This window comes from Nannobrachium achirus, assembly GCF_963921795.1.
Source record: "Nannobrachium achirus genome assembly, chromosome: 8".
NCBI lineage: Eukaryota > Metazoa > Chordata > Actinopteri > Myctophiformes > Myctophidae > Nannobrachium > Nannobrachium achirus.
This window is the reverse complement of record NC_137817.1, coordinates 42,705,968-42,731,464: the sequence shown is the minus strand read 5'-3', so window position 1 is coordinate 42,731,464 and position 25,497 is coordinate 42,705,968. Positions and strand designations below refer to the sequence as shown.

The window sequence follows — 25,497 nt, the reverse complement described above, 5'->3', positions numbered from 1 at the left end:
TGCTTTATGGTTGGAAAATATGTTCAGAGTTAGGAAAAGATTAGGGGTTAGGATTAGGATTAAGTATTTAGAGTTTAGCTTTAGGCGTTAGCGTTGGAGTTATGCCTGATTTCTACTTGGTTGTTGCAACCGCACGATAACAGATCTACAAGCTCACAACGTGTCACACCGTAACACGTTGTGAGTATGTAGATCAGTTATTTTTGGCTTTAGGGTTATATGGTAAAAACAGTGAATGAAGTAAATAGCAGTCATACAATCGGCATCCTATGACAATGTCCTCACAAATATAGTAAGACAAATGTGTGTGTGTGTGTGTGTGTGTGTGTGTGTGTGTGTGTGTGTGTGTGTGTGTGTGTGTGTGTGTGTGTGTGTGTGTGTGTGTGTGTGTGTGTGTGTGTGTGTGTGTGCGTATGTAGGTGATGAATGATTCATCAAGGAGACATACTGTACATTACCTCACCCAAACCACATAACACACAGCTATGTGCAATTCTTTAAAAAATAAAATTGCATATATCCCCTTGTGGTTCTTTCCAAATATCCCTTTCCGATTCTAGGTATTTGGCAAGTAACTTGACTCATTCATTGAATTTAAGATAATTTTAGGCGTAATTAGACAGCAAAATAAACTATAGGACAACAGAAAAAAAGAGCATAATTGTATCTGAAAGGTGAACAGTAAAAACAAACATGATGTCAGGTTCATGTTTTGAAGTAAGGACCCTGAAGTTTAGTCTCGTGGTAGACAAGTTGAGAGTAGAATTAGCTTTATCAGTGCCTGCCATCTAGTGGCTAACTGTTGCAACTACGTCTCTTTCTTGCCAATATTAGGCTAATAGTAAAATAGGCTATTTTGATTGATTGACTACTTTAACGCCCATTTAAACAGCATGTGGTACAGTCAGCCAATAAAGGCTTAAAGGACTTGTTTCCATTATGGCCTATTCAAATCAGCATAAAGAAATACACAATATTACATGTCATCAACAAATACAAAACACATGTCACATGTCTCCAAACCATGTCAACCTAACCTATGCCTTCTAGCCTGGACTGATCCTCTCTGATGTAGTTATTTCTGATCTTATCCATCCTAATGAGAATCGCAGCATCCTCAATTCTGCAACCTCTAACTCCGCCTTTGGTCTTTTTGTGCCACCGTTTCCAAGCCGTACACTACAGCATGCCCGGTCTCATTATGGTCTTATCTTCCCTCTCACTCTTCCTGGTTCCCTTCTGTCACAAAGCACTCTCTTCTTCACCTTTGTCTGGTCTCTTCCACGCTCCCCATTAGGCCAACTTGGATAGTTGACCCCATGGTATAAACTCTTTCACCTTCGAGGCAGTGGTTCTCAAATGTTTTCGTGTCAAGGTCAAGGACCCCCACCTTGACACTTATTAGCCCACGCAGCCCCATTTCAAAAAGCCATGGACCCCATAAGAGAAGATGTTTACAGCTCTAAACAGTGATTCCAAACCATTTTTATTTCAAGGACCCCCAGTTTGACATGCATTATAGACTACGGCCCTCCATTTAATGGCATTTCTATCTCTGAGACCCCAATTTAATTCTGAGAGTGTACAAATGGAACGGGTCCATTTGGTTCCATTTGTTCACTCTCAGAGACATAGGCCTACCCATAAGGGGTCCATTTGGTTCATAACTATCATTTAGCTGGGGACCCCCTGGAACTGCTCAAAGGCAGGGGTCTTCAACGTCTTCAGGCCAAGGACCCCTTAGTTTAGAGAGAGATGAAGCAGGGACCCCACAACCTGTTCTGGCTGTTCATAGATTCCATATAGTTTCCTTGTTTGGCAGCACAATCGTGAATCATCAGTGTATTTTGGATTCATGTCAATTTGTGTTTTCAGATATTTAACTACCCGTATTTTCCGGACTATAAGGCGCACTTTAAAGCCATTAATTTTCTCAAAAAACTACAGTGCGCCTTATAGTCCAGTGCGCCTTATATATGGATCATTCATTGACATTGACATTCCCTTTAGCACAGCTCCATCTGTTTGATGCATAACGCAACGGTAGCGTCTATTATGTGCGCCTTATAGTCAGGTGCGCCTTATATATGAAAACAGTTTGAAAATAGACCATTCATTGAAAGTGCGCCTTATAGTCAGGTGCGCCTTATAGTCCAGAAAATACTGTACTTGAACCGTCACTGTCTTTTTCCCTTCTACACCTGTTGAAAATAGCCGATCTAAAAGCTCAGTGAGCTTGTAGATCTGCTAGTTTTGGCTAAAGTTCTCAGAATATGGACGCTAGGGTTAAAGTGGTTAACATAAAAAAGTCACAAATATTTTGGAAATCCCCTGTAGTAACTCTGAGGACCCCCTATAGGGGTCCCGGACCCCCTGTTGAAGACCCCTGGTCTAAGGTATCCTCCATGCATCCTTACTGTTCCAGTGTCCTCTCTCTTGTTCTTGTTCAGGCACACATATTCTGTCTCAAGTCAACGGCCAAGTTATTTCACAAATAAATGAATGGGCATACCGTATATGGAGATCTCTTTGTCATCACTCATTGCGACCGTAGGTCGCAGTTACTGTCAAAACCTCCACCAGCTGTGAGTCAGTCAGTCAGTCAGTCAGGGGGACCCCCAGATGTAAAGAATGACCAAATGTGCAAAAATGACCAAATGACCCCAAACGGGGCTGCTCACGGGGAATTCCCGGGGACCACCGACTCCTGGTGCTCCAGAACGGATGCAAAAGTGGTGGCGCCCCCAGTGGAGGACCCCCTGCCACTGCAGCGCACATAAAATGCCGTAACTCGGGCTAGGAGCGACCGGGAGAGCCGGGGCCGGTACCTATTCGTCCGCCTCGCCAGCGCGGAGACCCCACCCCTCATTTCTCACATGGCCCTCTTCTAGCGCCACCATGAGGCCGATTCTTGCAAAACACATTTTTGGACACTGCTCCTACAATTTTTGACCTAAAATCACTCACATCGGTATGTCTACACTCATTTCATCAACTTGGATCTCTCCCATATTGCGCCACCTTCAGGCGATTTTTAGAACACATTTTTGGCCACTGCTCCTACAATTTTTGCCCTAAAATCACGCAAATCGCTACACAGTATGTCTACACTCATGCCATCAACATGAATCTGTCCCATATAGCGCCACCTTCAGGCCGATTTTTAAAAACACATTTTTGGACACTGCTCCTACAGATTTTGCCCGAAAATCACGAAAATCACTACACAGTATGTCTACACTCATGTCATCAACATGGATCAGGAAGATTTTGGAAAAACAAGTTTTTGCCCTATTTGTGGAGATAAGCGACCAACGGTCGCTTATCTCCCGATTAGGGAGTCTTACTGGTCAATATAGGCCTAATCTTGGAATGCCATTGGCCTGGGGTCTTCAACAGGGGGTCCGGGACCCCTAGGGGGTCCTCAGAGTTGCTACAGGGGGTCCTCCAAATCTTTGAGTGACAGAAACTTTTTTTTTCTTCTTTTTTATATTAACGACTTGAACCCTAGTGTCCATATTCTGAGAACTTTAGCCAAAAATAGCCGATGTAGATCGGCTATTTTTGGCAAAGAGCTTTGGTGTAGAGGGGAAAAAGAGCAGACTAAGTACAGAGTGAAAGGTAAAGTTTATTAAGTATTGACGGTTCAAGCGGTTAAATATCTCACGAATTCACATGAATCCAAAATACACTGACGATTGTGCTGTCAAACAATGAAATGATATGAAGGTAGTGGGGGTCCCTGCTTCATCTCTCTCTCAACTAAGGGGTCCTTGGCCTGAAAACGTTGAAGACCCCTGCCATTAGAAAGAAGAAAGTCGGACAAGTACTATATAGTCTGGTTGCAACCTCCACACTCATTTTATTAGTCTTTAATTAACGTGTGTGTACGTGCACTGTACTTACCAGCATCTTTTAGTTTATGTGGGTGACGTCACGTCGCGGTGACGCCATGCTTTGACGAAGCACAGAGAGGAGGAAACCAAAGCAAACCAACACAGTGCGGTGCGGAGGCAACAAAACACCCCACAGACCGAGGCTTGTCAGCCAGCCAAGCTCACAGCACAACACAAACATAAACTATTATCAACCAGGAAGACGTTACAGTAAGAATAGCAAAGCCTGCCGGTCCAGTCCTCCTTCAATACCCCGAGAGAGAGAGCCGACATGTCTGAGACATACGGTATGTGTCTGTCAACGTTCATATTTATACTCCATTGCTCGAGGGTGTCGCTCGAGCCATAAAAGCACTGATCTACAACCTAACGGCTCGTCGCGCCGCGACACGCTGTTAGCTTGTAGATCTGTGCTTTTTTTGTCTGTCTGGCTGGCTGTTTAATAGCAGCAGTTAACTGCTAACTAGCTCTCTAGCTAGCTGTAGGGTTTGCTCTGCTAATGTTAGCTACGACTTGCTAAATGACGTTGTAACTGATTGTCAGTGGTGGGAAAAGTACTCCAGTGTTTTACTTGAGTAAAAGTATCATCATCAATACTGTAATGTAGAAATACTCTGTAACATGCAAAAGTTTGGAATTAAAAATGTACTTGAGTACAGGTACAAAAGTATTGTCATCAAAATGTACTTAAAGTACCAAAAGTAGAAGTACTCATTGTGAAGAATGTCCCATTTCAAGTTTTCAAATGTATAGGCTACATCTTTTGAAAACAGCAGATCTACAAGCTTTCAGAAGGCCAAAATGTAGCCTAAAGCTAGCTAAAGTGGTTAATGTGTGTCATATTATAATAATAATCAAAATCTACAAAGTAACTAAAGTTTACACATAATTGTAGTGGAGTAACATTACAATAATTTTGAAGTAAAAGTATTAGAAATTGGAAATACTCAAGTAAAGTCCAAATATCTCAAAATATTACTTAAGTACAGTGCTTAGGTAAATGTACTTAGTTACTTTACACCACTGGTTGTAAGGTTAGCAGTAATGAACCTTCTCCATCTGCCACATTGTTGTTAAAGTGTCACGTTTCCCCCAGTATGTTTTATAAACCTGATGAATACCTTATCTTCTATCAACAACAGCGGCTATAACAGATGGTGACATGTTTGTTGTTGTCGCCATCTAAAAGTTAGATCAACTCTTAGATCAGAAGATACTGTGTTATTACCCTAGTTTGCTGCTTTATCATAATTAAATGTCAGGGAGGAGTATAGAAGTAGCTATACTGCACATTATATTGAAACAGACACTAAGGACACACACACTGCATGTATGATGCAAAACTACCCTTTAGTTTTGTGGATATTTAACGTGACCTGTTTTAGGCCTGTATCAGGAAAGTCACTGGTTATACTGGGAGCAGCAGCACCCAGTATTGAGTTTCTCATTAACTTCTCCTTGGTGAAGAGTCATCAGCGTGCATTGCATCTACTGTTGATAGTGACTGTACCTATATCCATTCATAGGGGATGTAAATTCATGCTTATAATCATCACTAGATTTTATACAATTTACTTACTGGTCTGGTAGTAACTTATGGTAACTCAGTCAGACCTTTGTGGACGGCTAGGGTCAGACAAGGCCAGTCCACACCAATGATTAGCGACGCAACGCGTTGCAACATGCAACTACTTGCAAACACTATCCCGAATGGCAGTTGCAAGGACAGTTGAAGACTTTATTAGAAGTTTGAATAGGAAAAGGTACAGTTTCATGACGGTACAGTTCACTGGTACAAGGTCTACTAAAAGGAGATCCATGAAAAGACTACGCTTATTTCCACTGGAAACCATTAAAGTATCTCATATAACATTGAATGATAGACGAATAGAACACAGTACTATGCAGTAGATATGTTGGCAGTTGCTTGCGACTAGTTGCATGATCGGTGAGGTCTGGTCTAATGGACGACATCCCAAATACAAACTGTATACAGGGTTTCCGAAAGTTTCAAACTCTAAAAGTATCTATGTATAAAAATCATATTATCTCTCTACCTGTACTGTGTTTCACAGTCACTTAACCGCTGTTGCTGCTACGACACCTGCATTTCCCCACAGGGATTAATAAAGGTCTTTCTGCAGTATCTATGCACTGTACACTGTCACTTGATGGAAACAAAACAAGACTGCTGCAGCCTGCATGTGGTGTTGACTTGCACTTGTTTGTAGCTGTGGGCCGTTGGTCTATTAAGATCAAAATCGCTTGTTTAACTACATATGTTCATACATCTTCACTCTCTGCAATGGTATCAGTGAACAACATGGGAGAATGGAACGGATATTCAAGACCCTGCTGTTTTGAAATTTCACACCTTCACCCTCTTTCATGGCTCTCTCATACACACACTATTCATGTCTCCATCCTGAAACCCTATGAAACATTACGCTAGCATGCTGGATTCATCGTTAAGTGCTGGCACTAATGCTAGTGTGATATCCCTATTGATTTGGACTCAGTTCCCTCTTTAGAGGGCCAACAGGAGTAAGGATTAGAAGGAAGCATGAGGGCAGTTTAACTTGTTCGAACAGACTCCAGTCACTCTTTCATTTTCACCACATTGTTCTCTAGTATAGTGAAACCATTTCCATGTACATATGCACACAATCTACTAGTGGGTAATGGATAGATGGTGACACATAGGCCTACTTGCGTTGAGAGCCTGTACATCTGCTATTTCCACTACTTTTGAAAATGTATGAACATTTTTCAACATGGAAATTATGCAAAAGTAATTGCCATTATCTCAAATAACTGCTTGTGTGTTATAATTGTGACTTGAGACAGTCCTAGTTTGGATCAGAAGAGTCTAGGAGACCCTTAATTGTAGGCTGTAAAAACTAAACTATACTACTGTAGACTCAGACCAGCTTTAGCCATGAGTGAGTGACTGGACTAAAATGATTATTTATAGTATAACCTGTTTTTCTTCATTATGTCACGGTTGACATAATCCTATGTGTAACACAGCTGAAGGCTGACTGAGTCGAATCACGTGACACATTTTACTGCATGTACAGTTTGCTATAATAGTAATAGGGAAATTAGGCAACATCCTCTCTCTCTCTCTCTCTCTCTCTCTCTCTCTCTCTCTCTCTCTCTCTCTCTCTCTCTCTCACACACACACACCTTTTAGCTTTGTATAATTTTGACAATATCTGACCCTAGTATTGAAAGACAGGCAAGTTACCCAATAGGAAAGTTACATGCAGCAAGGGAGGATACTATTTGATACATTACACGGTTGTACAGTGCAAAACAGAGTGCAAAAGAGCATGTCCATATTTCTTCAGTGCAAAAGTATGAAACCAGGGAAATTATGTACTAACTATTTTATCTGTGTATTTATTCAATATCTGACACCAGTATTGGTGCATCACTAATCTGAATGACAGACGACCCAGTAGGAAAGGAAATGAGTTGGGTTTGTGATTGTGTTAGCCTCCATGCTACCCGTCTCCATGGGGACTGACTGACTATGTATCTTCCCATGCCATACCAAAGAAGTCACTGTGTGTACTGGAACAGTAGTGATGTGTTTGTGGTACGCTCAGATTGTATTTGAGATTTATTTTTGCTCTCAACAAGTGCATGGTCTCTTCACAGAAAGTTCCCAAAAGGTGTGTCTTAAAGTTAGTATTATCGTCAGTCCCAACAAAATACTCTTGTGATTGTAGATAACAGCTCTTCTTGCAATCATTATAAGCATAGCATCCTTAAATCCTAAATCCTCTATTGATTGATTGATTGGAGACTTTATTAGAAGTTTGCATTGAAAGAGTTACAGTTTCATGACGGTACAGTTCACTGGTACAAGGTCAACCCAAAACTTCCCCTGAACTTCCCAGAACTTAAAATATTTTGTTATTGTACCAGTGAACTGTACCGTCATGAAACTGTAACTCTTTCAATGCAAACTTCTAATAAAGTCTCCAATCAATCAATCAATAGAGAGGCTAAATCTTGTCAAATGGTGGTTCGTGGCTCAAATGCCAAATGAATAATTTACCTTTTTATATGAAAAGGGTTGAAAACCCACTGCCTTAAGAGATTAATGTTGATGTCAAAAGCTACTTTTCCACAGTGGTTCTCGGGCGAAATGGGTCCGTGGCACGCCGTCCTTTATTGGGCTCAGAGCCGCTCTCTGCTACTGGAAGAAGGGCCTAGGCCCTAGAGAAAGAGAAAGAGGAAAACTAGAAAGAACCTTCCGATGAGAACACACCAGCTGTGACGTTCTCATGTGTGAAGATTGAATCATGCACAGGGCAGCATGTGGGCTAAACCTCAAATCTAGGGCTGCAACTAACTATTAATGATTTTCTTAACGGATTATTCTATCAATTTCTTATTTGATTTAATTAAAAATCTTGGAGCATGTTTTTTTTTATATCACAGATTTATTTTTATTATATATATATATATATATATATATATATATATATAATTTTCTTTTATTTTTATTTTTTACTTTTAAAATAGTTGAAAACCCTTTTACCGAGAAATGACAGCTTGAAGTTTGACAGCATGTTATAGCAATGCTAAGGGAAATAATGGAATCAGCTACAGTAGGCAGTATCGGTTGACCCCGGCGTACTTCCGGCGTCCCTTGCTTGGACCACCACACCGATGGCCTTCATTGTGATCCCAAATACAAACCTGCAAAGTTTTGTGACTGTATGTTGCGCCGTTGTGGTCAGATGGTGTCGCTTTGACCAAAATTGTCCACAGCTATACGGTATAAACACCACACACAGACTGAGCAAAAGGTGAAAACAATACCAGCCACACTGTCGAGGCTGGTAACAATAGACTAAACAGGCTGGCATGGCCAGGGCAGCACTGCTTTTCCTGTCTCCTCCACTGTCTTGATACATTGACACTGACACAGTACATTTACTTAAAGGGATAGTTCACCTATTTTTGACATGAAGCTGTGTGAAATACTTGCCATTAAAATAGTGGTTACAAATGTATTAATTCATTACCAGAGTCACATGGTCAGAGTTCTGGTCAGTTTTAGATGAATATAAAGTAGTTCCGGTGATTTGGCAGGGGCTCATGGCCCAATCATTAAAAATAGATGAATCCACAAAACTAGCTTCATTTGTATTGTTGACCTATTTCTACCAAATAGACCAACTTTCGTTCAACTTTGACCCCTCTGTCACATGGTACTACTTTTTGTGTCCAGTATCACTACGCCGCTGCAACGTATTTCCCCAAAACAAGGTGCTTTGCAGGCAGCTGAATAGAACGAAACCTCGCTCTATATGGTAGAAATAGGCCAACAATACAAATTACGCTAGTTTTGTGTATTCATCTATTTTCAATGATTGGGCCACGCCAAATTGCCCCCACCCCATTGGAACTACTTAATATTCATTAGAAACTGACCAGAACTCTGACCACGGGACTCTGGTAATCAATTAATACATTTTTAACCACTGTTTTAATGGCAAGTATTTCACACAGCTTTATGTAAAAAATAGGTGAACTATCACTTTAAGTACATTTACTTAAGTACTCTACTTAAGTACAGTTTTTAGGTATTTGTACTTTGTCAGAGTATTTCCAATTTCCAATACTTTTACTTGTACTCCACTACGTCTCTGAGGCAAATATTGTACTTTTACTCCACTACATTCTTTTTGAAAACTTTAGTTACTATAGTTACTTTGTAGATTTGGAATATTATTACAAAACATACATTAACCACTTCAGCTCTGTATACATGTTGGCCATTTGAAAACAGCGGATCTACATAGCTCACAATGCGTCGCGATGCGACACATTGTGAGCTATGTAGATCTGCTATTTTCAAAAGATTGTATACATTTGGAATGGGACATTCTGAATAATGAGTACTTTCTACTACAAGTAAATTAGTGTAAGGGTGCCCTCACACCAAAATACCTATGAGAGTGGAATCTGCGTTCCGCCAATGCAATTCAATGATAAGGGAGCGTTTTTTGAAGAAATCCTCTGCTGGCATGAAACCGCTTCACTCTCATTTGAAATGCATTGACGGAACGCGGATTCCACTCTCATAGGTATTTTGGTGTGAGGGCACCCTAATAGTGTAATAGTAAATTCAAGTACATTTTGAATTCTGGACTTCTACTTGTAACAGAGTATTTCTGCCATGCAGTATTGATACTTTTACTTAAGTAAAACATGTGAGTACTTTCTCCACCACTGCACTGACAGCATGGCTGTGTTTGGGCGACGACAGGCCAGCTTTCTAAACAGAGCTGTTCAGTTGTGTTGCTGTCACATTCATTGAGAGCCAGCCAGTGGGTGGGGATGGGACGATATGAAAATGTCATATCACAATTATTGTGTCAAAAGAAATCGTGAATTACCATATTATCACAATAATCAAAATCCATTATTCTGGGGCGGAACATTTGACAAAAAATAGCAGATCTACAAGCTGTGACGCGTTGTGAGCTTGTAGATCGTCTATTTTTTGGCAAAGACATTTGATAGAGAGTGAAAAAAAAAGACTATCAACTCAAGTACGTATAGTATAAGTACCTTTTACCAACTATAGAGGGTTTAAGTGGTACCAGATATGCAGCTCGGCAAATAAAAGGTGAATTGATCCCAGTGCATGACGGAGGACGATATCACGATAAATTTAATCTCCACGATACAATTATCGTGAGTGTTTTCTATCGCGATAAACGATAATATCGTGCGTATCGTCCCATCCCTACCATTGGGTGGCACTTCCTGTGCTTGTTGTGGTTGTTCTGTCTGTCTGAGTGTGAATTTGATCTCAAGGTTATGTTACTTGAGAGAACGGCCATGTTTACACACGCACATACACGCACACAGGGGCGTCACACCAAATTCTGGGCCCTGGGTACAAGGATTCTATATGTTAACTATTGAAAAATAGCAGATATACAAGCTCACAGCGTGGCACCGAGTGCCGCACTGCAAGCTTGTAGATCTGCTATTTTGTTTTTTAAATGTGAAAATTTGTGCAAGAAACCCATGTTTCCATTGTCAGTGATGCTCAAACTTTTTCATGTGAAGGACCCCCAAAATGATATGAATTTGGCCACGGACCCCCATGTCAAAATATTTAGTTCCAGGGACCCCCCTAACCCGACCCCCCCCCCCCCCCCCCCCCCCCCCAACCCCGGAAGCAAAATTTGAGTTACAAACGTTCGCTTAAAAAATACATATATTACATTTTTACGACTTTTCAAAAATAGCAGATCTACAAGCTCGCAGCGCGGCACTCGGTGCCGCGCTGTGAGCTTGTATATCTGCTATTTTTCAATAGCTAAAGTTACTAGGGCCCCTCCACCTTGGGCCCTGGTAACTCAGTCCCACTTTCCCACCCCTTGTGACGCCCCTGCACGCACACACAATTTGTTTGGGCCAAGGAAGGGAATGTGACTCGGTAGCGCTTGCATAATGTGTTTAAATGTCACAGAGAAACAAACGATCAATTTTCATCCCCTCTCCTTTCCCCCTGGGGACGCTTTGACTGTGGGCTCTCTCTGTTGACCTTGTGTGAAGCTGAATATTCCTAGCCATAGGGGCGTTTACCTGGCCAGTAATCTTACCAGTAATCCTGCTGTAATCATTTACCAGACCAGCAGTTCTGGGTACAGTACCAGTGCTTAACCACTTAAACGTCCTATTTTGGGCATGTCATGCTGCATTTCTTTTTCTTTTCTTTTTTTCTTGATAGCCATCTACACACCCACAATGTTGTGGGCTTGTAACTATTTTCAGAAAAAAAGCTTTTTTTTTTTGTTTTTTGTTTTTAAATACAGTTATTAGTAGGTTACTGACCCCAAATTCAAGAGAAATTGACCTAGACGGAACTCACAGGAGGATAACATAGAGGCTCTGTTTTTTATTTACCTCTTTGTTTCATTCATAAGCACTAGTTCTCTGTTATTGTGTTTCACTCGCTCACCACACACACACTACCTCTTAGTCCTCAATCCCCATATTGTTTAGTATTATATATCTCATGGATCTACACTACGGTATGGCCCTGCCTACGCATGCAAATGTCCCTTGTCCTCTCTGGTCACTGCACACAAAGCCAGCCTTTTGGAGTGGACCATAGAGCTGCTTGTCAAGAGGACTTGTCTTTTGACCTCAGGGTCATCATGTGCGTTGGCTGGGTTGTGTTCTCCAGAGCAAGAAGCCACTCTCTTCACACATGATGTCTGTACAACCAGCTGAAGAATTCCTGTGAGTCCCAAGATAGCAATTGTACATGGAACTCAGCTGAAAGCTGCAGTAATGGACTCATTCTTTTTTCTTTTTTTTAAGATATATCTTTAGCCTTTTATGCCTTTGATAGCGAGAGGATAGAGGAAATGCGGAGAGAGAAATGCCGGGATCGGGACTCGGCCAGGCGACATTAGCAGCCCAGCCCCAGAGGTGCCTGGACTGCCACGCCAGCCGTACGGGCCATAATGGACTCATTCTAATGATTTTCCTTTTTCTGTCCCCACTCCCCAAAGGGCCCTCACACTAGCAGCCCTGATCACTTGTTACAAACAAGTGTACAGTACTAACTGAGCCCGCTTCAACCTGGTGTTCCTTTTTTGAGCATCAATAGCATTATAGGTATGGGAAAAAAGAGCGTTTGATCTACAAGCTAACAACGCATAGCGGTGGAACGGCTGGCGAGCTTGTACATCTGCTATTTTCACCCCACGACACCCATTGTGCGACGAAGTATAAAATAGGGCTCAAGTGAACACTGCCCTATTCACAAGCAAGGTTCAGTGATTTGGTGGCTAATTCAAGGATTGTTTTGGACAGTGTCAGTGTAGCAGCTCAGAATGGATTAAATATACATTTAAGGTGTGGCCCCTCCTGAGAATGGTTTATATTCTGAACCCTCCTCTTTCCTTTTTCAGACTTCCTGTTCAAGTTCCTTGTGATCGGCAGTGCTGGGACAGGGAAATCCTGTCTCCTCCACCAGTTCATTGAGAGCAAGTGTAAGTTTTCACCCATCAAAACGTGAATGATAATACTCATACTATCTGTCACAATTATTACGCAATAGCGATTATTTGAGATTTTCACAATTGTTTTGCATCATAATCAGAATAGTTTCCATTCATCTGTATTCAGTAAATCAAGTATAAAATCATTAAACACATAGCCTGTTTTGGCCATAGTACATTATTTATTTTTTATTTTTTATTGTTTTTGTAAAAGTACAAATACATCATACATAGAATCCCCACCTCCCTCTCCCCTCCCCACATACAAACCCACCTACATACAAAACAGCACATTAAATCATAATACAAAATAATAGTACGCACAAGAGAATAAAAGTAAAAGAAACAAGAAGAGACAGATATACTGGATAAAGTCTAGACTAGACATCAAGTAGCTTCAAGAAATACCAGACCCAGACAGCTGTAAATAACGTATAACATCTCTGACACGGGTAATGACAATGTTTCACAACTGTTCATTTCTGAGAACCATCTCGTAATGAGGACAGGGGAGTCAGACTTCCAAGTTATTGCAATACATTTACCAGCAACTCCAAGTGCCACCTCGTGACCTCGATACATTTTATTTTGTGTTTTCTTAGATTTGCACTGATGGTGGTGAAATTGCATAAGAGGCAAAGTACAAGGACTAACGGGAAGGGAGCAGCTATAATTTTAGCCAGTGTATCACAGATATCATACCAGAATGTTTTAACTTTAAAAAGTATGTAAAAAGGAGCCCTCTTCTGTGCCACATCTAAAACATAAGTCTGATATCTCCGATTTGTCATAGTACATTACTTTGATTATTGGAACAGCCTTTGTCAGTTGTTTCTTTGAATATTTAATGATTTATGTATCATATCTTCCCTGTGCAATTTCTGTTTCCGAAAGGCTAACAATGTTACAATGTTCAATGCCAAAAACACTATTACATCGCTGAGTGCAATTATTTGTACGACAAATCATCAACTAAAATGTCAGCTTGTTTGGACCTGTTACAGCCATACGTTGTTATACCTTTCAAGCTGGAAACGCATCCGTGTCATTTTAGCTGTTGCTATATATTGCTGTTGTCGGGCGGAAAACATATTTTAACAGTTTGCCAGCTGAAATAGAATGGTTGTTGGTAGATTAGCCGTGAAATTTCTATTATTATATTATGATCTGAACCGCATTCATTTTACCAGACATCCAGCGCTATATCACGTGGTCTTCTTCATTGTTTTACTCACCACAGTTCCCTGTGAAATTCTCAATCTGCATTGGCTTAGAGTGGGGGATTCGCCCGACGCATCGTGTCCCTGTGCGTTTCGCGTGCGTGATCCGTTCACGTAAATGTCGCCTCAAATAATCCATGTGTGACTCAAGAGTAGAAATAAAAAGTTTCGCTCGCATAGCCCGCAGCACTGCTGCTGTAGAAGCACTGGTGTATAAACAGTAAACGGACGACAGCAAGGAAGCTTAAAGAAGGAATGGAACTGACGTCACTTCTGCTTCATGTCAAAGCAGCCATGAGCTATCGATGGACGAGCGGTGACTAGGGAAGGTTAGACGATCGCCGATTTTCGGATAAAAATCAATTTATTTCGGTTTTAATGACCCAGTACGGTAAAAGACGGCGCGGCTGAGACACCCTTGCTCAGATGTCCGGTATATTCCGGTTTTAATATTAAGGGTCTCCCCGTGGCTTGGAAAGGGTTAACTTTTTGTTTGTTTTTTACTAAACTAATGCCACTACTTGATCATACTGCAGTGTCGCACAAAAGCACAAACAAATCACGCCATGTTTCAAGCTTGTAGATCTACTACTTTTGCAATTTTTTTTGCTTTTAAATCCTGAAAAGTCACAGTTATGGACATACAGTATGAGGTCTCCACAAGACGGAGACGATACAAAATATTTACATTTTTGGAAGTGTTTCAGAAAAATGTTTTGTCTTACTGGGTAAAACGTGTGCATAGAGAGCTGTCAGGGACGCTTCCCAAAACCATATTCTAAACAGGAAAACCTTTAAATGAGATTTTATGGGTGTGAGATTTCCATAGTTGCAAATAAGGTTGTACAGACACATAGTGTGTGATTAGGGCAGAGTATGACATGAGAGGTTTTCACGTAATAAAACCCTTGCCAGTAATGGGTGGTGAGAGATGGGAGCAATTTATCAAAACATCTGTCTAGTGAGCATGAATTTGCAGTTTTTGCTTTCCTTGCAATAGTCTCTCTCTCTCTACGTCATCCTTATTCACTGCTGGAGAAAGAATAGAATAATAGCTTCTTTCTGATATTAATGATCTTTTATTTTATTATCTTTTTTCTTGGAAAAATAATCAAAAAGAACCAATGATTTTGTCAATAAAGTGCAGAAAGAGAATCTGGACCGATAATAGCAATTTGATCAAATGAAAATATACCACAAATACCATTCATATACTGTTTTATATCATTGTATTTTTTTGGTTGTTGATTCTTAAGGCCAGTCCAAACCAATGCAACTCCTTGCAACTGCCATTGGGGATAATGGTTGTGTTTAAAATAAGTGATAAGTAGCTACCCTTGAGCTTTAACTTATGTCTTTTATATACCAGTAAGACTCCCTAATCGGGAGATAAGCGACCGTTGGTCGCTTATCTCCATAAATAGGCCAAAAAGTAGTTTGTGCAAAATCGTCCTGATGGTGGCGCTAGATGGGACAGATGCGTTGTGATTACATGACTGTAGAGATACTGTGTACTGGTGTGCATGATTTTAGGGCAAAATCTGTAGGAGCAGGGTGACTGTAGAGATACTGTGTAGTGGTTTGTGTGATTTTAGGGCAAATTCTGTAGGAGCAGTGTCCAAAGTGTGTTGTCTTCATTGAGTTTGGGAGAAATGCCACAAATGCACTAGCATGCAAGATGCAAGCTCTCCTGCTAAAAGTAGACACACCCACAGGCAGATCTTGATAGTGGACCCAGGTCTGTTTATTTAAGCATGGAGGCTCATCCTTCCTGGACTCCCTGGTGTGAAGGGGGGTGTGTGTGTGTGTGTGTGTGTGTGTGTGTGTGTGTGTGTGTGTGTGTGTGTGTGTGTGTGTGAGAGAGAGAGAGGACAGTGGCAACATTCCTTGCCACTTGGCAGGTCACACATTATGTTTGAGAGAGAGAGAGTGTGTGTGTGTGTGTGTGTGTGTGTGTGTGTGTGTGTGTGTGTGTGTGTGTGTGTGTGTGTGTGTGTGTGTGTGTGTGTGTGTGTGTGTGTGTGTGTGTGTGTGTGTGTGTGTGTGTGTGTGTGTGTGTGTGTGTGACACAGAGAGAGCAGCCCCGTTGGGGTGGTCATTTGGTCATTTTTGCACATTTGGTAATTTTTTACACCTGGGGGTCCCCCAGGGACCTGGGGGTCCCCGAAACTCCGGGGGTCCTTGGAGGTTGTAGTTTGGCAGGCAAGGAGTGTGTGTGCAAAATCTGGCATGGATCGGGGCAACGGTTGCAGAGATATGAGCAGGGCAAAAGTGTGACGTGTGACAGAGTGACGGAGGGACAGCCGGTGGAGGTTTGGATAGTGTGCAAGTAACTGCGACCTACGGTCGCAACAAAGAATATTACTTTTACCTTTTGACTGGCTTTATAGAAGAACATGTCTTTAACTCATTCCCTGCCAGGCCCGATAGTCCCGAGATTATTCCAATGTCTTTCCCCGCCAGGCCCGATAGTCCCGAGAATTTAAAAAAAAAAAAAAAAATTTTTTTTTTTTTTTCAAAAAAAAAAATTTTTTTTTTTAAATTTTGACCCCAAAAAATGGAGTAGGCATGATAGCAATCGCGAAATTTCATGTTTAACCCCCATAGCAACCCCATCTTTCAAGCATGGCAGCCATTTTGGCAGCCATCTTTGTTAAACATAGTGGCTGTTATCTCAGGAATGCCTGAACGGATTTCCATTCGGATTTTTTTGTTTGAAAGCTGTGAGCAAGGTGGACACACGTGGTGCATTATCTAGGCATGGGTGTGCATGATCCGTGCACACCCAATTACATGGAAGTCTATGGAGACGAATGGCAGGTGGGAGTACGGAGGTATGTTAAAATGGCGGTCAATGTGTTAATAGTCAGTGGAAATATATCAATTTCTGCTCACACGCTCAAAGGCTAAGCAATTGATGGCACCTTTGTCTACTTGGTATCCTGATGTTTCTGTGTTGCGATTCTTTCCAGAAGTTATAGTCTGATATCTAATAATTACAATATTAAGTATGTTTAGTATGCTGTTGTGTCATGGAGTCCAAACGGAAGCGCATTTAAACCAAAAAGTGAAAATAACTGGTGCTGGACAACAGTACTTTCACTGAGAGAAGAAAAAGAAGAACTATGTGTCAGCGTTATAATTAAAGCCTGTGAACAATGTTTTGACCTTTGAAGACCTGGTTGCGGTCATTGTCAGTCTTTCTCTTTAACAAGGTATTCTCCTGGGAGCTGACACACTGTTAAGCCATAAAACTGGCACTTCCTCTAATGTCAGCGTGCTTTACAGCCGGTTCCTGGCAAATTGTATTCATACAAACATTGTGAGAAAATCTGTCCGAGACATGAACATATTGTAGGCTGCTGATAGGGCTGTCACGATTATGACATTTGACATGACGATTATTTGTCCCTCAAATAATTGCGATTAACGATTTAATTGTGTTTTTGTCAATGACAATTACATTTCTGTTTGGCTTTTAGGCTTTTAAGTTGCACATGATAGATATGACACATAACCTAAATATACAGAGAAATTACTGACATATTTGACAACTTTATACTTAACTCATTCTGTGCCGATCCCGAACTAGTTCGGCTTTATTTCAATCCAATACAATTTTTTTTTTATTAATTCACTTACCCCGAGCTGCTTGTAGAGTCGTGGGTGGTCCTGGCTCGCTAGCCGCTAGCCAGCTAGCCATTCTACTCTGTCCGACGATATATTCCATTAAAAATGGTTTAAAATACATTTTTGAGCTCCCCAATGTTCACCCAATGTTCGGCGCCGCTTCCGATGAGTATACGAGTGTGCCGATCCCGAAGTAGTTCGGCTTTTTTTAATGAAATGAATAAAATGATAAGAGGCCTTCTGAAGCCTGGCCTGATTTTTCTAGCTACTAGCCGAAAGCTAGCAACCTCCCGGCCGGCCGTTATTTGCGAACGAAATCGCCAATCTCCGCCTAATCCAATGAAAGACCACATCTTTGAAGGCTTATATCTCTGGATTGTGTCTTTAGGGAAGCGGCGCGAGGTTTATTTACGGCGAAATCGCCCAAAAATGATCTTTTAGATGACAAAATGGGAATCGCCATTCTGTTAGCATTATCATCCGGGACCTTTCCATGACGTGCATGAACGTGAGCACGTGAGGTCCTGGAAGGTGAGGTCCTGGAAGCTAAAGCGCTCGCCTATGAGAGATACCCTGGCATTCTATGGCCCCTAGAGGGCGCTGGCACTAAATGAGTTAAAAAAGAACATTGATAGTGGAAATAGCCGATCTACAAGCTCACAACGCGTCGAATCGCGGCGCATTGTGAGCTTGTAGATCTGCTATTTCCACTATTTTTGACTCTTTTTTTTTAAATATGAACGTTTTTCAACATGGAAACGATTGTGACGATTATGAAAAATAATCGCGATTATGTCAAATAATCACAATTTGACGATTATGTAATAATTGTGACAGCCCTAGCTGCTGACATTTGGCCATTGTGTAAGCAGTGCTGTGCTGTTCTAAATCTTTGGGGCATGAAATCTGATGGAGAAGTGAAACCCCACCTGGATGGATTGGAAGCAGTTGTACTGCAGGGAAGCACAGTTTGTAAACGGCACATACAACAAGTGCTACAGTGTTTCTCATTCTCTGCAATAGACTCGCCAGCACTCAAACATACTGGTTTGGTTTGGTTTAATTTTAGTTTTTGGGTGCCACCACTACTATTGGCCAAGGCCAAGGTCCTTTGAGTGAACTCTAAGATTAACCCAGTTATTTTGTGCTGTTATTATAGAAGTGAATAAGTGCTAGGAACGATACAAAACATGAAATTGTAAACATTTCAAAATCGTACATTGTGCTATTAATACAAGTAATGGATTAAAGAAAAAGGAGAGGTTTTTTTATGAAGTATGAAAAAAAGTGCAATTATCCTGCTGCAGTGGAGAATCTCAGGCCTACCACAAAGAAGTCTTTCATTTGATAGAAATTGGCGCAGATACTAACCATGGGAATTAACCGTGACAAAATGATGCTGTAAAATCTGTGCTCACATGTTTTGCGGTACACAGTGAATTGCAATATTTACCAGAATTTGCAGTACATTATTAATCTAGATTTAATAAATGTAGCTTTGGTTAATATAATATTTGTAATCTAATGCCAGCTAAATCACATATGCATGCATGTGCACAGAGAGGCTTGTTAGTGAAAAGACTTCCAAGTCAAGTTCCAGTGCTGTCAGTGGAGAGAGAGACCGAGAGAGGGGTAGTGTTGGCCGGTGTTAATCTCTCAGGGACTCCCTCCAGTCCTCTGATATGGATATGAGCTGTTTGAAGATAACCGCTCATGTCTTTAAAACAAGCACAACACACCAACACATTATAGATCACAGCTCTGTCTCTGGAAGCTGACTTGAAAGCGTTGGAAAGTGGCAATGCAAACTTTCTTTTTTTTTTCGTAGGGTTTTTTACAATATGACTTTACATCAAACTCCCACAGCCAAACGACCCATATCATTTTCGATTTCCGCTCAACAGATCAAATCTCTCACATCTCTCTTAAGACCGAATCTCTAAAGAAGATTAGAGTTTTGTCGACATCGCGGCGTGAGTAACTTTCCCTCTGTCCTTCCCCCCCTCCATGCTGCAGTCAAGCAAGACTCCAACCACACTATAGGAGTAGAGTTTGGTTCCAGGGTGGTCAACGTTGGTGGCAAGACGGTCAAACTGCAGATCTGGGACACGGCGGGACAAGAGCGATTTAGGTAATTCACATCTCTTCTAGCTGTGAGGCGACTACGGCACTACGCCAACGTGCCCCCCTAATAATAATTCACATCTCTCATGTTCTTACCATAGTGGAAAGTCATGCACCTGGGGGTTGGTCTTGCAGTTTTGTCTATACGACGTTGCAAAGTTTATAGGAGTACTTCACCCAAGAAATGACTGTTGTTTACCTACCCAGTTGTGACTTTGAGTCACTGAGAATTGTGGTTTGTAAAACAGACCTTAAAAGTGAATGGAGAATCCAAAAATGACGAATGGATTATGGAATTACTGATTTAACAACAGCAAAACCATATCCATAAAGTCAGACTACCATTTAGATACTCTTCTGCCAAAGTCAGCTGAAGAACGTTTTCTAAAATATCACCCGAAAGTGTTTAAAAAGTGTATTTACATCTCTGATTAATTCCATTCATCAAGTTGTGTTTTAATTTTTGGATTCTTCATTAATCACTGGGAAAGTAAACAATAGAAATAAAGTAATTTTTGGGTGAAGAACTCCTTAGCTTTTTTGGGGAAAGGTTTGTACATAGTGGGCATTTTCACCTACTGTATATTGTGTATAATGACATGCCCAAAATATGGCCGCCAGGGTTAAAGCGGTCAATCTGTACTCCATCCCATGACAGTGTTGCTTTCCAAAAAGAGCAGATCTGTAAGCTAACTGCCACTGGTTTGTTAGCTTGTAGACCAGCTCTTTTTGGCAAGCAACACCGTACTGCAGAGTATAAATTAGGCTTAACATAATGGTCTGTTGTTCTTCCTCCTCAGGTCTGTGACACGCAGTTATTATCGAGGGGCCGCCGGGGCGCTGCTCGTCTACGACATCACAAGGTAGGGAACAGAAATGCCACGTAAGATCTTATTGTCAGTTGATGATAATAATATCTGGAATTTATATAGCGCTTTTCTGAGTACAGGTGTGTGGGGGGGGACAGGGGGAGAGGGAAGGTAAAAGCAATTTTTAAGGGGAAAAAAATAAGCGATCAAGTTACTGCTGTCAATGTCCCTCTGACAGCAAGAGACAGGTCTCTGCTCTCGGTTTCCCGTCTGCGCACGGTTGTAAAAGCAGACAGAGAATTAGAATTAACTGCTGTACTGTTGTATGTACTTCAATACCTGTGACACAATCATACTCTCTTCTAGGGGACATGAGTGGACATGTGTCACATCATGCTTCCAGATCTTTTCTTTTATAGTAAATTCTAGTAAAATTGTCGAGTGTTCATGACACTCGATAAAGCCGGATGCACCACGTGGATAGGTAGTTCATGGGGTTTATCTGTGTCATGGTGGGCAGCTACTCAACTTCTGTGCCGCCCAAGAGCCCCCAAATTTATTGTAAAGTTTAAAAATGTCCAAAAAGATAGATACAAGCACGTTGTGATGCGATGCGTCATGAGCTTGTGGATCAGATATTGACGTTTTTATAGGTTTAAAATAGCGCTTAAATGTTTCAGCGGTTCCTCGTTTTGCTGGTGGACCCCATGGCACCTGCCTCAATGACCCCTTTGAGTGGTCCCCAGAGCCCACTCATTAGAGAACCACTAATAGTTTTCTCATACTGTCATTCGCACCGCTGTCAACGGCCCGTGCGGCCTAATAGAGCTTTAGCACGTCCATGTCACCTCCACACATGCTGCGCGAGTTACTCTGCTGCTGAGGCAGAGACGGTGGCACCATGTGACAAGAGTCCAAACCACAACGTCTCGTTTGATAAGGCTGCGTTTTCCGCAGGGCGCTGGCATAATCAAGATGGAGTGAGTGCTCTAATGCAGAGTGACAGGTGTGTAATACAGAGCGCATATGTGAGACAGTGTGTATGTTCAGATGAAGGAGGGAATATAGCTGTAATATGGCGGCGTCTACTCTGCAGACAGCAGCAGTCTGGAAAGTGAAAGTCCATTAGAGAAAGTGTCAAATAAGAGAAGGTGCATGGAAGGAAAGTGGAGATACAGAGGAAGAAAGATGGACAAACCGGGGGAGACATTCATCAAAGCTGAATAACTGAGAGAAACGTTGTGGGAGTTGGAGAGGAAGATGAAGTTGTTGACCACGTCCTTTTCCTAACATTTTCATGTTAGGCTTCTCCAAATTGATATGTATTTGTTTGGACATCTTGTTGTTAAAAAGATGTGGTCTCACAATCTTTTGAAAATAGCTGATTGCCAGGGGTTGAAACTAACGGTTACCCGACCGACTGCCCGTGGCAAGTAAATAAAACGTTCGAGCAAGTGGAGTTTGCTTTCAGGTTTCTCGACAGGCAAGTGTGCTGGAATGGGGAAGCATCCACCTTCATTAAATATTATTGGTAATTCATGAACGACCTAATAATGCAGCGTTTCACAAGTGGTAGTTGCGCTCATTCAGACTTTCAAAGTGACTTTTCCACTCGGCAGTTATCAATTGGATTTAATATTAATAAAATTTACTTTTCGTGGGCATGACCTTTGGGCACGTAGAACTTGACCGACTGTTTATTTGCCCAGACGGGCAAGTGCCTCTGATTCCTTAGTGTCAACCCCTGCGCGCTTTGAGAACCATTCCAATCAATCCAATGTATTCTGAGTCTGACCATAGGTCACAGTTTACTATCAGAACCGTCACAGCTTGTCCGTATACGTCTGTCCGTCCGTCCGGACGGGTACCGCCTGACACTGTGGTTCCCCTGACACATCACTGTGACATGTGATGTCACCTGTGATGGTCTATGGGTTTCCTGCTTTGACATCACGCTTTGACATCACTGTTATGTCATGGGAACCACTCTAACAGAATCCCTTTTATGCCCATATATGGAGACCCCTAATGTCATCAATATTAAGCCCATATCTAACAGGACTTCATATGGGAATGCCCATATATGGAGGAAGACTCCAAGGGATTGTACTGTATGTATGATGTCAGATGTGATAGACGTCATAGGCTTCACATGACAGTTAGCTTAATGTAGAATATAGCCAGCAACCATCAGCAAACACACTCGCAATTTCAAATTGCATCTTTCTAGTTTATATAGCGGTAGTACATTTTACAAACACAAGGTTCCTAAAGTGCTCCACAACAGTAAATGCATAAAAACAATCAAGAAAGGTAATCCTGTTACATTGTAAAGATTTTTTTGTATTTATAAAATAGAATAAATACAAATAAAAACCCATAAAAAAGTGAAACTTAAACGACCAGCAACGCTAACCATTGAAATAGACAAATGGGGGAGAGACAGAGACAGAGAGAGAGAGAACGGGACGAGAGACATTCATCAAAGCTGAATAACTGAGAGGTACATGCAGAGAGTTGGAGAGAATGGCGTTGACCTCATCCTCTTAGCGTTGTCTTGAGTGCAGCTGTGGGACATTATCCTGCAGACCCACACCCTTCCCTTCACCTCGCGGGCCTCGCGTCGCCATGGACACCGGCGGGCCGTCACCATGGCGACCAGTGACCTCACCACCAAAACAAGTTCTCTTTGACACTTTCTCTGTACGACTGTCTGCTCACGAGGGTTAAATCAGCTCTCTGTTGTGTACTAACTTGACCTAGTTTTGTGGAATTTGATTTCTGGGTGGAAGAGAAAAAAAAGGTGGGGGAAATACCGTAATTTGGGTTCTTTATTCATTTGATTCCGTGATAGCCTCGGCCATCAAGCCGCTCCGAGCTTGTAGATCTGCTACACTCGCTACAAGTAGGGTATTAACCCGTTAAGAATCATTTTATACTTTAGCTATTGAAATATAACAGATATACAAGCTCATAGCACGGCACTCGGTACAAAAGCAAACCTTTGTAACTCAAATCTTTGCTACTGGGGGTCCCCGGAACAACATATTTTGAGATGGGGGTCCGTGGCCAAATACCTATAATTTTGGGGATCCTACATGAAAAGGTTTGAGCACCACTGATGATAGAAACATGAGTTTCTCAAAAACCTATGTTTTTTAAAAAAAACATGTTTTTCTAGGTATCTAAAATATAACATGACAAGGGTGCTTTTCTGGATTGAAAGGCATAACAAGTTAACGTATAGGCTTTCCAGGTCTAAATGGGTTGAAGTGTAACCACATTGTCCCACTGTCTGTCCGTCTGTCCCATCTTGTCTGTCACATAGCCGGGAGACATACAATGCCCTGACCAACTGGCTGACAGACGCACGGACGCTGGCCAGCCCAAACATCGTCATTATCCTCTGTGGCAACAAGAAGGACCTGGACGCAGACAGAGAGGTGACCTTCCTGGAGGCCTCACGCTTTGCCCAGGAGAATGGTAACTACCTTTAATCACTGACCCAGACCCAGGAGAATGGTAACTACCTTTAATCACAGACCCAGACCCAGGAGAATGGTAACTACCTTTAATCACACACCCAGATGAGGACACTTTTTTTGGCGCACATTGCCGATTCTGATTTTGGAGAGTTCTTGTCAACAAATTACCGTTACTTTTTCTTTTCTTTTTCTTTTTTTTTTTTTATATTTTACCAAAATAATAATAAAATACATTCTAAACAATTTGAAAGGCCAAACTAGCTGATAGTATTCAACTAGATTATAGGGCCATTCACACTGAGCAGTATAACTATAAAAAAAACTACAATGGTGAACAACCTGCACTTTAGGCAAGGGGCCACAATTGTAAAATGACTTGAAGTCGCGGACTGTTTGTTTGTGTGCTGTATAATACACAACAGTGGACATATCATGTCCATTATGGTAACTTATTAGGGCCTGCTTCATACTGCATTCATGCCTTTTAGTGTTTGATAGGTTAATTTCTGTGCCAGTTCTTTCTAATTCACAGGCTTTAACACGTTGCAAGCCGCGGCAGAACCCTCTGAACAGAGGTAGCGCCGAAGAAATAAGCCATTTATTTACAAACATGTTTTAAAAAAACAAAGCCCACATGATAACAACACGTACTGGAGTGCTCGACACAGCGTACATATTCATCCTGCAGAGGTCGGCGATCTTACTTTGGCGAGGCGGAGGGGAGATCAATTCCATTCGTTTACGTGCGGCGAAGCAGGGAAAGGAGCGATAGAGAAGCGGCGCCCGAACGTGATTGAAACCGCGATCCACGAACAGAGACAAAGACCAGCCATCTTGTTTGAGCTTCTTGCTGAGTTTCAACACTGGGGAGAGGATGAGGCTCCTCCTGGCCAGCCATCCATCCAGAATGTGAGTCAACGGCGTGGCCTGCTGGATATTAGGAGTATCACACCCAGCACCAGAAAATGACTGTCAGAGCATATTAACCCTTTCAGATCGCTCCAAAAAGACACAGAGAAGAATTTCCGATGTTTTTTTTTTTTTTATTATAATTTATATCAAAAGTCCGGGAATAGACGGCGTGGCTGATGGGACCCAGTAGGAAGTCCGAGGGAGTACGGCCAGGCTTAGAAGGTGTTAATTTGGATATTGCAAAAATAGGAAGTAGATTTTTCAGTGTTCTGTGCAGGGTCACTGGAATGGAAGTGTCTTCAAGGTGAAGTTTTTACATGTTCATATGAAGGAGAGTTCTTTTTTGGAGCTGTGTGAAGCACAGGCTC

General features: G+C 41.7%; 1 protein-coding gene across 1 annotated transcript in view; it reads left to right on the top strand.

Annotated features, from left to right (window-relative positions):
• The first annotated feature begins 3,983 nt into the window (after positions 1-3,983).
• rab4b (RAB4B, member RAS oncogene family) overlaps positions 3,984-25,497 on the top strand; it is a 32,004-nt gene continuing 10,490 nt past the window's right edge. Inside the window, exons 1-5 of the mRNA XM_080731433.1 lie at positions 3,984-4,183; positions 12,860-12,940; positions 19,816-19,930; positions 20,724-20,786; positions 24,061-24,215. Of these exons, the coding sequence (XP_080587559.1) occupies positions 4,168-4,183; positions 12,860-12,940; positions 19,816-19,930; positions 20,724-20,786; positions 24,061-24,215 (430 nt within the window). The 5' untranslated portion in view covers positions 3,984-4,167. The remainder of the gene's footprint in view (positions 4,184-12,859; positions 12,941-19,815; positions 19,931-20,723; positions 20,787-24,060; positions 24,216-25,497) is intronic.